Source organism: Terrapene carolina, unplaced genomic scaffold (assembly GCF_002925995.2).
Source record: "Terrapene carolina triunguis isolate 2854851 unplaced genomic scaffold, T_m_triunguis-2.0 Scaffold131, whole genome shotgun sequence".
NCBI classification, from domain to species: domain Eukaryota; kingdom Metazoa; phylum Chordata; order Testudines; family Emydidae; genus Terrapene; species Terrapene triunguis.
Window position 1 is genome coordinate 10,631,454 of NW_020664482.1, and position 18,050 is coordinate 10,649,503.

An 18,050-nucleotide genomic window follows, 5' to 3' on the forward strand; every position below is an offset into this window, starting at 1 on the left:
CGCCCCGGGCGGCGTGGGACCAGCAGGGAGCGGGGTCTGGCCGCTCAGCGCTGCCCCGGAGCGGAGCAGGTGCCCGAGGCGGGGGGCGCCCCGGAGAGGTGGGTGGGGGACGCCTTATTTGGCTGAGCGCTCTGCCGCCGGCGTCTCTGTCCGGAGCGGGCCGGGGGGGGGGGGTCGGGGAGTGATGGCTCCTGGCTGATGGGGTGGGACTGGGACTGGCAGCCAGAGAGGCTCCGGCAGCATGGAGAGCGGTGTCAGAGGCAGCGCCGCTCCCCGGAGCGGAGCCTGAATTTGGGGGCTGGGGACGGAGGGAGGCGCCCCTGGGAGCGCTGCGCATGGAGCTGCCGGACGGCAACGGGAGCTGCCCGGACTGCAGCCTGGGGGCTCGCCCGTCCGCCGGAGCCACCGCCGCCCTGGCCGCGGTGATCATCTTCACCATCGTGGGGGACCTCGTGGGCAACGCGCTGGTGATCCTGTCCGTGCTGAGGAACAAGAAGCTCCGCAACGCCGGTGAGTTCCGCGTCGCCCCCTCCTCGGGGGCTGGGCTGGTCAGGGCTGGGGGCGCACGGCGCTGCGCCTTTGGGTGCAAGGCCAGCCTGGGACCGGGGCAGCTCTGACCTCCGCCCCGGGCTGCTCCTCCACTCACGGGGCCTCAGGAGAAGGTACTCGGGCCCCTCCTCCCCCGGCTAAGTGTGGGGAGCAAACTCCCGGAGCCCCTTGGCCATCTGCCGGGGGGCTCCGAGTCGGGAGCTGCGGGGAGCCCGGGAGACGAGTCCTGCAACTTTGCAAACTCTTCAGCCGTGCGGAGCCCGCGGTGTGATCTGCGCCCCGGCCCCGACAGAGCCGGGACTCGGCCAGGGGGTCGCTTGGCCGAAGGGAGCTGCCCGTGTGGCAGATCCACCCTGCGTCCCCCAGGCAGCAGGAGACTCCCAGGGGCAAGTATCAGGGGGTAGCTGTGTTAGTCTGTATCTACAAAAACAACAAGGAGTCTGGTGGCACCTTAAAGACTAACAGATTTATTTGGGCATAAGCTTTCGTGAGTAAAAACCTCACTTCTTCGGATGCCTTCCCAAGGGCAAGAGAAATCGTCAGACCCCAAGCCTGAGGCTGCTCCGCTTTGCAGCTGGTGGGAGTTGGGGTGTTGACTCCCCCACCCGGAGGCCCCTTCGCGCTGCAGGTTAATTCCCCTTTGCCTTTACTGGGGCTATATTCGTGGGGCTGATGGCTCCCACCCGGCTCCTGCTCCAGAGCCCTCAACCAGCTCTGGGATTCCTCTCCCGGCGCTGCTGGGCTGCGCAGCCAGGGGCACTTAGGATTTAAAAATAAAATGGAAAGCAAAACAAAGCAGCAATTGTGCCCCATTGTCATCCAGCCGCAGGGTGATTATCTGCAATTAGAGGAACTGCAGAACTAAAATTTGACAATGAAGGGTATAATCAACTTCTTCCTTGGGATTATGGTTTTAATTGGGGAGCGAAACTAGTCCAAGTCCCTTATTCTAATTAATACTCTGCATCTGCAATCTCTTAAAGTCACTGAGCGCCACATTATTTCACTAAGATACAATCACACCAAACTTTCAGGGCGTTTTCCAAGTTGGCATAGCTCAGTGTGTTACTTTCCCTGACTTCCTATGTGCCAAGCTTGAAGTTTCTAGTCTTTAACATGAGGACCCGATCCTGCTTCTAGTGAAGTCAGTTGGAGGAAAAGAAGCAGGATTGGGCCCTCGGCTCTGTGTGATTAAAATATTAAATCATACTTGCCACTTGTAGCATTTTTCACCTGTACCCCGTAAAATGACTTGCAAAGAGTTTGCCTGTAACTATCTCAGGCTTCTAGCTGATGAAAAGGAGACGGGGATCAATGTAACACAGCTAGTCTGTGACAGAGGGGGAAATAAAAACCAGGAGTCCTGACTCTCTGTTCTGTGCCCTTTCCAATAAACAGTGCTTCATCTGAGTACAAACTTGCTTTTCTTTCTCATGTTGCTTTTTGTCTTCAAACGTCTCGGAACTATTTTTTCCTTCCGTTTCCCAGGGATAGCTGCAAATAAAGGACCCAGTCCGGCAGCCATAATTTTGGTAAAACACTCATTAACTTGGATGAGAGTCTTGCCTAAGAGAGAACTGCAAGATTGGTCTCCACATGAGCACGAACATATGCAATCTGGGAGGTTGGGGTGCAAAAGAATCAAGAGGGATCATGAAAAAGAAAGAGATCCCATGACAATTGTAAACAGTTGCTGGTCAGATCCTGCTTTACATGCATTTAGCATACTTGATTTTTGCTGCATTTGGTAATAACCAAATAAATGGAGAGTAAAGATTTTTCCAGTTGCTTGTCCATGTATAATTTGAAAGCTGTACTAGTGGTTTTAAAACATTACTTCCTTCACACATGTCTGCGTTCAGTCTACATGACTGAAACCATTTTTGATTTTTTTTTTAAATAAGAAAACTATCAAAATCAACACTAGTATCAGTAATTTCTAAGCGTGGTATTTATTTTTCCTTGGGTCCATTAGGTTGGTGAAAAGAGTTGGCTATACGTTGTTCTGCAGTAACTCTATGTATTCCTTGCAGCGGCTCTTAAAAATGATAAACTTTGTTGAGCTACATCTTGATATGGAGTGCACCATTGTGTCTGTTTCTGTAGAGGGAGTGAAACAACCTCTAGCTCTAAAGCTACCGGTAGTCAAATATTTTAGATATCAAGTCTCCACTACTTGCAATGTATTCAACAAAATCATTCATAACATGGGGACACTTTTTACCCTCGTGATCTCTGTGTAAATCTGTAGTAACTCAATGGAAATCAATGAAGTTACTCTGGAATTAAAATGGTTTAATGGCAAACAAAATCTGGCCATTGATATCCACTCTATATGAAAACATTGCACCAGGCTTATGTGAGTTTAAATATTCAGTTGACTTAAGTTTGGTTTCAAAATCTCAAAATTAGGTCTTCTGATTTGTGTTCATGGGAGGAGGAATAGAGGCTGCTTTTTATAAAAACCTGATAATCAGTAATTTGTGTGTTCTGACTAGAATGATAGAGATGTGAAATTCAATCGCTTGATCGCATTTCAGATTTTAAGTGGTGCTTTTCAGGAAAATTGAGGTAAAACAGTGAAAAAACTCTATTTGTTCATATTTACATTCTAAGTGATAATGGGGAATATTTCCAAACCTTAATGATTCCCAGTAGCTCACTGTCTGCCTTAAAAATAAGACAGAGGGATCTACCGTTAATACATCCCATGAAAATGACGTCTTCGTTGACCTTCTTAAGTTTTTATTAAAATGTTTTTATAAACCGAAAACAGAACATGGCTAGTATAGACTCAACAGATGTAACTTTGGAGCAAAACTGATTTGGGGGAGGAGGGATAGCTCAGTGGTTTGAGCATTGACCTGCTCAACCCAGGGTTGTGAGTTCAATCCTTAAGGGGGCCACTTAGGGATCTGGGGCAAAAATCAGTACTTGGGCCTGCTAGTGAAGGCAGGGGGCTGGACTCGATGACCTTTCAAGGTCCCTTCCAGCTCTATGAGATAGGTATATCTCCATATATTATTGCAGGGGACAAGTTCCGCACTCCCTCATGGGTACTATTGCCATTGTAGTCAGTGGGCCTGATCTTCCTCCCGTTTGCAATGAATGGCATAAATCTGGAGTAACTTTGAAGTCAAACAGATATAAACACTGGGTGAGTAAGTGGAGAACCTGGCCCCTACTTCATTTGGCTATATCGAAAGAAGGACAAGTAGGGTGACCAGATGTCCCAATTTTATAGGGACAGTTCCGATTTTTGGGTCTTTTTTTTTTTTTTTTTTTACATAGGCTCCTATGACCCCTCACCCCCTGTCCCGATTTTTCACATTTGCTGTCTGGTCACCCTAAGGACATGAGATACTTCGTATGGGTTTAATCAGGCCTCAACTTTATTATTAGATGTCTGGGAGTACCTGACAGATAAAAGTGTACAGTGCAGGCAACTCCATGTTCATTCAGTGATTACCTGGGGGCTTCCACCAGTCCCCCTTCATTTTCCATCCAGTTCCCCCAGCCAACCCGTTGCTAAGACCTTACCATCCCCTCCGCCTTATTGGAGGGTTAAGATGGGCTATAAGAAAGGGGGCTTGGCTCCCTGCTGTGCCAATCATTGGACCCTGAACCACCCCACATGGTTCCGTTTCTTTAACCAACACCTCCTTTTTAAGTCCCTTTCCAAGCCATTTATCCGGCCCCTGGATGCTTTCCCTATGGAGTACCTGCACTGGACACCCGCCCCACACTTACAAAATAAGCCTACCCTCCTTACCATAAGTCCTCCCGGAAAACTCATGGGGAAAGTGAAAGAACCCCACTCCGCCTAGGCCAATCTGGTGGTGAGGGGAAAATTACTTCCCAGCCCACCTAGAAAGGAGCGACTAGCGCGATGCAGGTCCTAAGCAAACCTGGTAGTCACCACCTTAAGGGGAGGGAGGGTGGGTGCTGCTTTGCCTGCTGCGTGGAGAAAGGGCTTCTAATGCCTGGGCTTGCCCCTTTTAAGGCCTTCTGCACTTACATTCCCAGGGGATGAGTCAGCATCACCATGCTGACCCCCCCCACACACTTTTCTGCAGCAGCTTGTGACCTCCTTCCCTTCCCACCCCACTCCCCCCCAAAACACTGCTACCTTCCTCCAGCAAATCCAGACAAAGTCAGCGTCCCTGCCCCATTAAGGTGCGGTGTGGTCATTTCCATGGTGATGGTCCCATTGTAGCTACAACAGAGACCTCTAATCATTATGAACTGAAAATTTAGAATGTGACAACTACAAAATAGTGACAAATGGTTACACCAGCTTCTGGCATGTATATGTTAAAATTTCTCTCTTGCACATTCTGTTGGCTTAATAACATTGGAGCTGAATGTGGACGAAAACTTTTGCTAAAGGAGCATGTTCTTCAGGCTGAAGCTCCAGTAATACACATCTCCAGCTTTCTTGAACATGCGAAAAAATAATAGGGCATAGAGCCTAATTCTGGGTTCCTTGAAAACCCAAACCTTCCAATGGTGTCCCTAGGAGCATTGCATGTATAAGAATGCAGGATCGGGCCCAAGACTGTAAATAGCTGAACCATTGTTTTTATTAGCAACGAGAAGCAGGAAGAAATATAATAACGCATGTCACTTTAGTACTGCGACATGGCGAGAGGGCCGAAAAGTGTGTTGTGGGTTTGAAAACACAGTTCTGGCTATCTAGTAACAAGGTATGAGTTTCTGGTAGGCACTGTAGATCTTTTATTCTTGCTTTATCTCCCAGGCGTTCTCAAAAATGTGGTTAGCCTGTTGCCCTGCCAGGATCTTTATACTAACGCAAGATTCACATCGTCTTAGTTTCTGAGCATATTTTCCTATTTTATTGCCAATAAGCAATTTTCTTTGTTACCAGGGGCCCAGTCCTGCAGTCTTAACTTAGTCCTTACCCTTACAACCTCCCCATCAATTTTAAATAGCCGTTGTTCCTGGCAAGGACTGAGATCCTGATCCTGCAAAGACTTGTATGAATAAGCCCTACTTATGTAGGAATTTGTAGGATCTGGCCCTAACCAGGGGCTGGAAGATCAGGTCTCTGATCCACCCCCAAATATATTCACTTATGTTCAAAGTTGGGGTTTAATTGAAAGAGTAGGTTTCAAATGAGCTAGGCTTAAGGGTAGAGGGCTTATAAATTGAATTTGGTGGATGCCAGATATATTAGAACATGAGTGGTTATAATGGGTCAGACCAATGGTCCCACTAGCCCAATATCCTATCTTCCAACTGTGGCCAACATCAGCTGCTTCAGAGGGAGTGAATAGACCAGGGCAATTTCTCGAGTGATTCATCAGATGTCATCCAGTCTCAGCTTCTAGCAGTCAGAGATTTAGGGACACCCAGCATGGCTAACAGCCATGGATGGACCTATCCTCCGTGAACTTATCTAATTCTTTTTTGAACCCTAGTTGAACTTTTGGCCTTCACAACATCCCCTGGCAACGGAGTACCGCAGTTGACTGTGTGTTGTGTCAAGAAATACTTCCTTTTGTTTGTTTTAAACCTGCTGCCCATTAATTTCATTGGGTGACCCTGGTTTGTGTGTTATATGAAGGGGTAAATAACACTATCCTAATTCACTTTCTCCACACCATTCTTGATTTTATAGACGTCTATCATATCTCACCTTAATCATCTCTTTTCCAAGATGAATAGTTCTAGTCTTTTTAATCTCTCCTCATATGGAAGCTGTTCCCTAGCTCTAATCATTTTTGTTGCCCTTCTCTGTACTTTTGCCCTTCTCTATACTGTTTTAATATATTTTTTTGAGATGGGGTGACCAGATCTGCATGCAGTGTTCAAGGTGTGGGTGTGCTATGGATTTATATAGTGGCATTATGATATTTACTGTCTTATTATCTATCCCTTTCCTAATGGTTCCTAATATTTTGTTAGCTTTTTTGACTGCCGCTGCACATTGAGTAGATGTTGGAATTATCATGATGACTCCAAGATCTTTCTTGAGTGGTAACAGCTAATTTAGACCCCATCATTTTGTGTGCATAGTTGGGATTAGGTTTTCCAACGTGCATTACTTTGCATTTATCAACATTGAATTTCAGCTGCTATTTGGTTGCCCCGTCACCCAGTTTTATGAAATCCCTTTGTAACTGTTCGCAGTCTCCTTTGGACTTAACTATCTTGAGTAGTTTTGTATTGTGTTCCAACTTTGCCACCTCACTGATTACCCCAGAACATTGATGAATATGTTGAACAGCACTGGTAGGTGTAAGTTCAGTAGCAAGATCTCCATTGAAGTTGCTTGTATGTGGTGGTGGGAGCACAAGAAGTACTGCTCAAGAGGGCAGCTTCTAGGGATATCCTAGCGCATAACCCAGTGTCAGGAATGAGAACCAGCAACTGAACCTGGGACTAGCTACCTCAGTCTCCAGCCAGACCAATGAACGCAGGTGAGCTCCAGCAGAACTGCCTGATTGGCTGAGGGGAACCAGCAGGTGTGCCCGTAAGCACAGCAGCAGCAGGTTGTTGCTTGCTGATCAATGCTTATGCCTCTTGCAGCAATTGCTTCTGTGCCTGATTTACTCCCAGGCTTGTTCCCTTGCCTGACTTCTGATTCCGGCTCTGACCCTGGGCTCTGTCTCCTGATTCCTGGCCCTGGCTCTAACCACTAGGAAGGACTCTGGCTGAAACCACTAAGTCAGACTACCCATAGTCAGGTTGCTGACACCCAGCCTATACTGGACCCACACACTATGGGCTAGATTATAATTTACACTCCGCTCTGAGTTTGATCTAGTGTCTAGCTGCACCACCACCCAGGAGCAGACCAGAGGCAAACTGTCACTCAGTCCGAATTCCTCCCCCTAGTAAAATATTTAATCCATTTCCTGAAGCTGCTTACTCCCTGCCTTTTCACCTGGCCAGCTCCTCGGGACAGCAAGTTAGGGGGGCAGGGCAGAGCCAGGGCTCTTCCCACTGCCTGCCCCTCTCTGCTCCAGCCCTGCCCACTAACTAGGTAAGTTCATGGAGGATAGGTCCATCAAAGACTAGTAGCCAGGACGGGCAGGGATGGTGTCCCTAGCCTCTGTTTGCCAGAAGCCGGGAATGGGCGACGGGGGATGGATCACTTGATGATTACCTGTTCTGTTCATTCCCTCTGGGGCACCTGGCATTGGCCACTCGGCAGACAGGATACTGGGCTAGATGGCCTTTTGGCCCAGTATGGCCATTCTTATGTTCTCACCCACAGTGAGGTGCAGTGGATGAGAAGTTCCCGCTTTTGTACCAACAGCGGTTGCCCAGTCTGCGCAGTAAAGCGGGACCTGCTTCGCTATGCAGGGGAGTGAACTCTGACAATCGAGCCCTCTGCCAGTGGTGTTTGAAAGATACATGTGTGACAACGAAAGGAGCTGACCGTACCCATTGCACCTGCTCACCATGGCCCCTGACACACTAATGACCTCAACAAAGAGCTGATCAATATAGTTTCTCCTATGACTCTTTTCTAGCAAATTCATGTTTTATTCTCCCTCCCCTCTTCTGTATTTATAGTTACAAAAAATCACTATTATACACAGCAATGAATCTGGTTTTTTTTGTTTTTGTTTTTTTGGTAGGTGTTTTTTTTTTTTTTTTTAAGTCCGCATCTTAATTTGCTTAATTTCATGGTTGCTGAGTAATTCTCACTCGCACCTTTGCATCTGCTGAGGCAGTGTGCAAATTTTTAGAAGGGAACTAAAGACTCTTGGTTGGACTGTGTGTCTAGTGCTATTGCCGTCTGCCGAGTATATTCGCCTCATGATTTATATTTGCAGCTCTCACTAATGCTACAGGCCATTGCAAATGTGATTTTCCCCCCCCCCCCCCATGTCTCCCTCGTGCTTTACTACAGAATGTTTGTTTGAAACGAAGGTATAAGAAGAAATGTCAAGCGCTGCAGTGCACTGGTCCATTTCATCCTGGCTTTCTTTCTATCTGCACTTATTTATCTTCCCCTGGTCAGGGCCGGCTCTGGCTTTTTTGCCGCCCCAGGCAAAAAAGCCTCCGGCCGCTGCCCCCCCCTGTGGGGGGGGGGAGCAGCCAGAGCGCCGGGGGCAGGGCGGCGAGCCCTGGGTGGGGCTCCGCTCTCTCCCCGGCGGCCGGGGGGAGGGCGCCGGGGGGGAGGGCGGCCAGAGCACCGTGCGGAGGGCGGCGAGCCCGGCCGTGGCCCCGCTCTCCCCGGCGGCCGGAGCGCCGCGCCGCCCCCCTCCAGGTGCCGCCCCAAGCACAAGCTTGGTGGGCTGGGGCCTGGAGCCGGCCCTGCCCCTGGTGTGGTGGGAAGCTGACTGCCTTAGTTATGCAGTATCTGGCACAAAAAACCCCACCCTCCTCAAAAGTACATGCCCTCCCACTGACATCTGAATGATGTTTGGCTAAATGTGTATTTGAACTTTCGCTTTCTAATCTGGGCACAATAATTCCTCTCTGCCCTACCAGAAAAGGGAATGGCACAAGTGTGAAAAATCTGGTTCTGCTCTGAAAATTGACCGTAACAATGGCAACGAGATTCCATTTGACTGTGTCTCAGTGACGCTAGATCGCATTCTCTTAGCTTCCTGGTAAAAAGGTGCTTGAGGGTTTATTTTTTCTAACCCCTTGTGCTCTGAGAGCGAAGCTCTTCTTTCTGGCTCACATACCATCATCAGAATGAAAAGAGGCTGCCTGTCTTAATGGCAGTGAAACCTCATTGGGTCAAATTATCATCGGTGTCGCTCCAATTAAGTGCACTAGTTCAACCAGTTTTTAATCCATTTAATATGGGCCACGGTGACTTTTGTGTAGTGCTAGTTTTTCATTATCAGAATGTCATGCAAGATTAAGTCAAATGCCTTACCGAAGTCTAAAAATATTTGTCAGTACAGTTGCCAAACTTGTAACCTCATTTAAAAAAAAAAATTATTTGTTTGACAAGACCCATTTTCCATAAAACTATATTGATTGGCATTAATTATGCTACCACCTTTCACTTCTTTAATAATTGCATCCCATATCAGCCTTTGTGTGGGATCCATGAGCCGATAGTTTCCTGGGTTACCAGGGGCAGATGCAGAATTGGATTCTGTATCCTCTCCAGAAGTTGGTCACCATCGTTCTTGTTTTGCTTTCTCCTCTTTCCTTTGCTAGAGCTAGGTCTGAACAGGAGCACTGAGGCCGTTCCCGTTGAGCTTTGTGGCTTGAGCCCAGCCCTACCAAGGCCTGGCCTACACTCAACTTTTTGTATCAGTATCATTATTTTGGATGGGATTGTGTGAATTCTATTTTTACAGATAGTTACACTGGAACAAACCTTACTGTGTATGCAGTAATACTGGTATAAGGCACCTTTATACTGGTGTAGCTTATTCCCCCTCATATATAGTAATAACTATACTGGTCTAAAGGGCTTTTTCCCCCAATATAGCTGAGCATAACTATGCCAGCATAAAGTAGTGCAACTTGTGTACGGACAGGGCCAAGTATGCTGAGCCCACCTTCTGAGAGCTCTGGTTTTCTGTCAGATGCCAAGTATTCATCCCAGGCACTCAGCAATGCCTCGCTATCTTTGGCGCTTGGACATGCCTTTCCGCAAAGCATTCTTCTCCATTTTTGAGGCTGATATTCATAATGCAAATCACAATGCACGTTTCTTTAAACAAGTAAAGCAAAACAAAATGTGTGTCTGAGAGGGTTGCCAGTCTCCACAATGCTGCCCTGTGCCAGCTGCTAAATTGTGCTTAGTGAAACATCATGCCCTAGGGATAGGCAAACCAGCCTAGTCCTCTGTCTGTTCCCAAACTGAAATGATTTCAAGTGTTGTGCTGGGTTCAGATCCTTGTGGAATAAAGGTAGTAATTGATCTATCAGGGATCGATTTATCATGTCACGTCTAGACGCGATAAATCGATCCCCGAATCGATGCCCGTACTCCACCTTGGCAGGAGGAGTAAGCGGAGTCGACGGGGGAGCCGCGGCGGTCGACTTGCCGCCGTGAGGACGGCCAGGTAAGTCGAACTAAGATACTTCGACTTCAGCTACGTGAATAGCATAGCTGAAGTTGCGTATCTTAGATCGACCCAACCCTCCCCCAGTGTAGACCAGCCCTCTTCCTCCACATGACTTGTTCACCTTTGTCGCACTTCGTAACCTTCCAGAGTATCTTGTTTCCCTCTTCCTTCTTCCCTGCAGCAATGCAACAGGGCTTCCCATCTTTCTGCCTACTCTACGTAGAGCATTACTGCTCCAATCCTTCGAGCCGCAAAAGGGTTTTGAGAGTCTCAGTGTTGGCCTCTGAACAGACATCAGGTGCTGCTCAGTCTGGATATTTACTTCCAGTGTCTAGAGAGTTTCCTTTAATATATTAAAACCCAGAGTTCTTCCTGGGAATGTTCCATGTGTTGAAACAGGGCCCCTGAGCATGCAGACTTGCAGTGACACCTAAATAAAGGGGAAATTAATTGAAGGCATTTTTGTTTTGGGTCTTTCGAAATGTGTTCCCTCCTAATTGTGGGGCTGGGTCAATAAAATGGGGTGCCCGGGGGCTGTGTTAGTGGGTCCCTGATTTATAAAAGTGCCTGTTGTCTGAACTGTTCTCCCCAGGAATGGCCATACTGAGTCAGACCAGCGGTCCATCTAGCCCGGTGTTCCGTCCTCCAACAATAGCCACTGCCTCGTGTGTCAGAGGGAATGAACAGAACAAGGCAATAACTGAGTGATCCATCCCCTGTCATCCAGTCCCAGTTTCTGGCACTCAGAGGCTTAGGGATGCCCAGAGCATAGGCTTGCCTCCCTGACCATGTTGGCTAACGGCCACTGATGATGGACCTTTCCTTCCCACTTGTCATTACTTCATGCTCTTTTCACCCTAACATAATCCAGGCGCTGCTGTTGTTTCCATGACCCGGCCACTCGCACCTCTTGGGAAAGGTTTGTTCTCTGGATTCCTCCCCAGGGATTCTGATGGCCTTCCCACTCGAGCCCTTACTCTGCAAACCCTCTCTTAACAAGCCTGGTTAAGAGAGGGTTTGCAGAGTAAACCCTCTCTGTATTCTAGCAGTGATGGCTAGTCCCTTCCCAGGGCCCGTGGCAATGAAGGGCTACTAATGAAGGCTGGGCTACGCTTTAGGTTTGTTGGGGAGGGAGTGAGTACTTGGTGGCTGCCCCGGCAAAGCCGTGAACTGTTCCATTCCATTAACTGGCCTTTAGCGATGGGCATGTTTCTCTGTGGAGACTGCAAAGTGAGTCCAATGGGCTGAACGTAAATTCGTCTTGTACAAATACAGGAGTAAAGCTCCTTAAAGCTGCTGATCTGGTTTTGAATGACTGAGGCGCTGTCTTCTGAGGGGCTTGGACTGAACATTTCAAATTGAAATCCTGTTTGTCGCATGAATGAACTTTGTGCTGAATCCCAGATCCACGCCTCCGCTGTGTCAACTTAATTTACTGTCCCCTAAGGAAGGCAGAGCCTTTTTGGCAAACGATCTCTCCTCTTAGCCTGCTGGGGTTTTATTATGAAGTTCCACATGTGAAAGGAGAGCTTGGGTTTAGGGGTGATGTGTAAGGATTAGCTTCTCTTCTTCAAAGCTTAGCCGAACAATCAGCCGTAGCAGTCGTTCGCCATTTGGTTCATTCCTGTGTGGCCACAAGGGCTTGATGGCCTGAGGGTCCAACATCGGAATAGACTTGAGAAATAGGGGGTCTGCCTCTGGGCCACCTCCACCCCTCGGTTGGTGGAATTTTATCCCAGATGTTACAAGCCACCTGGAGAACAGCGTTTGCCGGAACGTCTTGTGGCATTCTCGCGACATATCCGAAAAGCGTAAGGCGCCGTCTGTGGACAATGGCCCCAGTTGTCTGTAGACCGGAGCGACCATAAACATCTGCATTATAGATGAAGTCATTCCACTTTCTGCCCAATATATGATGTTGGCATTTTGTGTGGAAAGCCTCCAGCCATGTTTCGCAGCCATATAACAGTACGGGGAGGATACAGTTCGAACTTGGGTTAGTTTAGTTTAACTTATTCTCCTTTAGACATGCTTACAGCCCTGCTATCAATTATAAAGGAGCCTCAGAGGGTGTAACTACCACACAGAGCGGGGCCTGGAAGAAGGGATATATCAAAGTAGGATGGGGCTCCTCCTTTTCCAGCTCATTGAATCACTTGATAAGTAGTATCGCTGACCCCAAATGCTCAAATATCAAGAGACTGTCTAAAAATCATGAAATATTGAGGTTTTTTAGGCTGCATTTTGGTTTCTGAGCCTGTAGGGTTCATGTTTTCAAGTTTTTCTTTGTAACCATGATGACTAGAAACTCTTATTATAGGAGCTGGGTGTCTTGTGAATCACATGATTCCACCAGCTGGAGCTTTAAGAAAAATGCCAGATATTGCAAGCCTCACAATCCAATGGTGAAAGTTGGCAACTCTGAGTTCTAGACCTTTGTGTTAGGTGCTGTCCAACCTTAATAATCTGTGTAGGAGACTCTTGGAGTCTAATTTATATCACCTTGCTCACTGCCTCTGTATTTGTCCCTGAATGCCTCGTTGAGGATTTTATTTCTGCAGATATTGTTATAGAAAGAATGACAAATTTAATCGTAATGGGGTAAGTTAATGCATTTAATGTAACTCTAGCTAAGATTTTAACAATTGGAGTACTGGTATGTATTTGCACAATGGGCAGGGTACTTGATGGATACCTAAGAAGGAACAGCCTCTACTCCCAAGACCTTGCAGTCTATGGCCCTGATCCTACAAAGGTACCTCACAATAGGTGGTGGCTGGCTGCCCTCTGCTCCCAATGAAGTCATTGAGAGGATGTATTGAATTCCTTGCCGATTTGCGCCTTGCCCTAGACAGTGCACAGACACAAAAAGGGCCATGGGAAGGAAGATTGAGACAATTGTCACTTTAAATTCTTATTTGAGCTCTTTATTTGTTTACTAAAACCGGGCCAATACCTGCTCTTGGATACAACATAATCAGACAAATCTAGTTTCCAACAAGCTGTGTTAAATGGCTCTGAAAAACGCCAGAAGCGTGTATAACAAGGATGCATTGGCTAGTGCCTGCTCAGTTACAGAGGCTTAACCGAATGACGTACGTTCAGATCTGTCATGCAGATGTGCTTCTCTGGGTTAGTCAGATTAAGTAATTCTGACCTCAGAGTTATCAATTATCTGGTTTCTAGTGCATTCAGTCCAATTAACTGTACCAGATCCAAGCCGAGTAATCCTTGCGTAAGGTAATTAGGAGGAAACAAACCATAAAGCGAAGCTATTTCTCCTACTATATTGACTTTCGGTTCTTTGTTACTTGAGGTTTTTTTAATGCATTTCACAGAGTGGGAGGGAAAATGGTGGGAGTAACGTTTGCTGTTGGAAATATTACTTAAGTGTAGGTCCAAGAGAGGTTACAGAACAACCTCCAAGAATGAAAGCAACTCTACTTCTGAATGTAAGGGGCTTCTGTGGCAGGGTCACCTGGATGTTGACGTTATTCACCCTGCTTGGGCATGCTGCTGGAGTCTATTGCACAAATGGCATTTTGAAGAGTTTTTGTTGCTGCCTGAGGGAGATGCACTCTGGGGGAAAGCATGGGGAACTATACAGAAAGGGGAAGAGAGAGGCAAATTGCATTACTCTAAAGCTTCTGTTTCAGGGTTTAAGCCCATCTCTAACTATTGGAGATCAAGATTAGAGTTGTGGGAGGGCGTAGGGGAGAAATCAGATCATCACACATCTGCTTACTGTGCCATTCTTGCACGTTCTTCTGAAGCATCTTCTGTACACTGTGGTAGGCTTCAGGTCTGAGCTAGCATGGTAATTCCTATCCTCTAAAAATCTCTTCCTAGTTCTGTAGAACATACCCTTTACACTCAGACTGTGGGGTCCAAATTGGAAATCCCCCATGTTTCTATTTTGGAAAACTTTGAAATGGCCTTATTGAACCATTTTGTTTTTATGAAGCTCTAAACTATTAAATAGCTATACGGAATACGTCAGAACAAAATGAGTAAGGAGAACGAAATTCTCCATCTCAAATTGTTTTGGAACTTTTCCATTACATTTCATCAAAATTGACATGTTCCGGCAAAACACTTCAGGTTTGACTAAGCAGCATTTTCTGATGGGAAAATTGTTCCATCAGATTTTTCCACCCGCTCTGCTAGGGAGCTATTGAAAGCCTCCAGTCCCCACCTTGAGGAGCTGAGCCTTCCTGAGTCCTGGCCTCACCTCTTCTCTGCCAGGAATTTACCCTCCCAACCTGCCCCTCAACCCTTCACTTCTGGGCTCTCTCAGGCCGAGAAGCAGCAGTGAAGCTGGTAGCATCAGTTAGCACCAGAGGCCTGGGATGGAAGGTTGCTGGCCTTGAAATGGGGGTGGTTCCATAACCAAGGCCAGGCAATGGCAGAAGGACGTGGCCACGGTGTTTGAGGCTCTCTGCCCATTATGCGCTGGTAAGGAGGAACTGCCAAGGTGGCCAGTGAGTCTCTTGGGAAAAACAATGGAAGAGGTAGGAGTGGGAGGGCTCCAGATGGCAGGGCCTTGTGAGGGGGAAGGGGCACTGCAGAATGCAGAGAGCAGGAAGGCTCCCTCTCAGGATCCCATGGGTTGAGAGAGGCTGGGATTGTGGAGCGGTGGCACTTCCCCCTGGCTGGTGAAATACTTTCTGAGTAAAGTCTGGTGTTGATCTTGGCTGGTCTAAAGGAAAATAGATTAGACAACATTCAAAATATTCACTCTTGGATTTGAATAATGTTGAAATAACGTAAATACAATTTTTTCAGAACCCACCGGTATTCCATGAAAATACCAGCTATTTATCTGCTGGTATTGCCAAGCATGTACCCTGAAGCCAACATGCAGTGGTCAGGGCTCAGTCTCCAAGCTGCACAGAGCCCTCTACTTCCACTGCCTATGTTACAAGTTGAGGGTGGGCAGGACCTTGAGGCCCGTCAGCCAATCTTCAGTTTTCCAATTGAATGTCTAAGTGGCTAATGTCTAAATTTAATTGTTTTACTTCAAATTAAGTCAGTTTCCTTTTTCAAAGCCCAGTTCCTGGGATCTGATACAGTGGCTTAAGGAGAAACATGAAAACAAAATGCATTCAGTAGTCTAGGCTGGCTTGGCTGGAAAGTCTGGGCGCTGTCTCCCGCATTGCATTCCCTCCCCTTCCACATCTCCTGCTCTGCCTTTTGCTAGAGGGCAGATGATTCTCATGCTAACAGGATCCATTATTGTTGAGCTAAAAACAAATGAACGCAAGCCTTTGAGAATGAATACATCTTAACTTGAATAAATGAGCAGGGTGATCTCAGGGTGAACATCATCAGGAAACTCAAGAAGGGTAGATGGAGGGGAAAGCTAACAGTTCTTGGTTCATTCATTCATGGTTCAGATCTCCCTTTTCTAGAGCCTCCTGGAAATGGTAACCATTACCTCTAAGCTGCTCGGTGCTCTTTTACAATGAGCATATAAACTAATATAAAGTGTACTACCTCCATATATGTGAATATAGCTACATCTTGTAACCAGGGATTATGTTCTGGCCTAGCAAGAGAGAGACTGAATGATGAGAAACCTTCCCCTCTAACTTCTAACATGTGAGGACAGACCAGCTGCAAGTCTAGCAAATATATCCCTAGGTAGACACGTTTGTATCTTCTCAATAATTAAGTGTCTTGGCTAATCAAGGCTGAATAATCTGGGCTAAAGACATTACCATCCAAGCTCTCTCCTCTAATAAAACAATAAAATAGATGTAGCTGATGGTTATTGAAACTAATGAAACTGGAATCCTTTTTTGAGTACTGTTAAAATGACTAATTCCAAGCTGTTTGGATTAATGGAGTTTACATTGTGAGGGTGGAAGTAGATTATAAGGGAATTGAATAGCTGTAAAGGAGAATGCATAGACAAGTGATTCGGAGCGGAAGGACTCTCTTCATTTTGGAGAGACGGTTGTAACAGTGATCTCTGCTTGAAAATAAAGTGACCATGGTTGTCTTGAGCTATTGTCGCCTGCTTTAAAGCAGGAGGCAGTGACGTTTCTCACAACTCGATGCGTGGAGGTGCAGAACCAGATTTCTAAAATCCCATGCTAGCCAACCTGAATGCTTGCAAATTGGGGATGCAGTTACTGTGACTTGCACACTTTGCTGCTGTTACCCAGAGATGTCTTATTACTGGCCATTAGTAAGTGGTCACTTGCCCATGTGCCTGTTACAGTGATTACAGGAACATGTGCTTCATAGGCTTGGATGTCCTTGAAAGAAATTGGTTTTAGCCCCACCTGTGACTACTGGGATGTCTCCTAGCTGTTGACGTACAAGGCCAACAAACAGCTCACTTAAAAGTCAGAGCTGTAGGGCGGCTCCTGCAGTAGACCCTGGGTTGGGAAAAGGACCTGGCAGAAGTGGGGCTTGCTGCACCAACTAGGTGGAAGACCTGCCGGGGGATACCGGCTGTTCAGGATCTGGCTTACCTGCGTATTGTGTCTGAACAATAAATGCATCTGTTGGAAAAGGGAAGGAAATGCTGTCACGGGTGGATGGACGCCCGTGACAGTGAGGTTGGAGGAGACCTGTTACACTGTCCCTTAATGTCTGCACATCCCTCTGCCATGAAGGGGTCTGAGCCTGATTTCTTAGCTCCCCTCTCACTCCATTGGCTGGCAGGGGAAGTCCCCAAGAGAAAAGAGCATGCACCTAGCCCCTGGTGCAGGAGGGGGGAGAACACCATCCGCTTTTCTTCACTGAGATCCTGAAGGCCGTGTCTGAAGCAGCACAGATGGGCTGCTGAGAGAGTTGTGCTCTCTGATGGAGGGTTGCTGGGAACGACGCCCTCTGGCCTTGTCTAAACTAGGATTTATGTGAGAACACAATCACAATCTAGTCACGACAAAGCAATTGTGCTAAACTGAGTTAAAAGCCTAGCGGGGAGCTTAGATGCATCTTCGCCAGCTACATGGCGGTCAAACTACAGTTTGCCTTGTCTACACTGGGAGTTCATATGTTGTAAAATATCTTGTTTTTCCTAGTGGAGGCGATATGGGCCTTAATTAGAGGTGTGATGTTCAATGTTCCCTCTAATTTTTTCCATCCATGTACGGAATAAATTTTGTTATGTGTACCAAGGTAATGTGTGGCTGTGTGCCACCAGTAGAAACAAAAGACCTAGATAGAATATAGAGTTTTTAAAAGTTCCCATCAGGATAATTACTCCAGCCAGGACAAGTTAGGCATTTTAGAACTCACTAGTCAAAGAATTACATTTAAGTGTAAGAGAGAAATAAAAATTATGAAATGCACAGACCAGTCAACACACTAAAATAACACACTTTGAAAGAATAAAATTACAGAGAATATATGTGCATTGCAGGAAGTAACAAGAAGTAATAAAAATCATACCAATATGTGTTGGGAGGTGAGTGTGAAAGACTGTGTGTGTGTGTGTGTGTGTGTGTGTGTGTGTGTGTGTGTGTGTGT

General features: G+C 46.8%; 1 protein-coding gene across 1 annotated transcript in view; it reads left to right on the forward strand.

The window, feature by feature from the left end:
- Nucleotides 1-335: 335 nt before the first annotated feature.
- The window catches only part of GPR50 (G protein-coupled receptor 50), a 63,221-nt gene continuing 45,506 nt past the window's right edge, over nucleotides 336-18,050 (forward strand). The window contains exon 1 of the mRNA XM_026653024.1: nucleotides 336-510. Coding sequence (XP_026508809.1) covers nucleotides 336-510 — 175 coding nt within the window. The remainder of the gene's footprint in view (nucleotides 511-18,050) is intronic.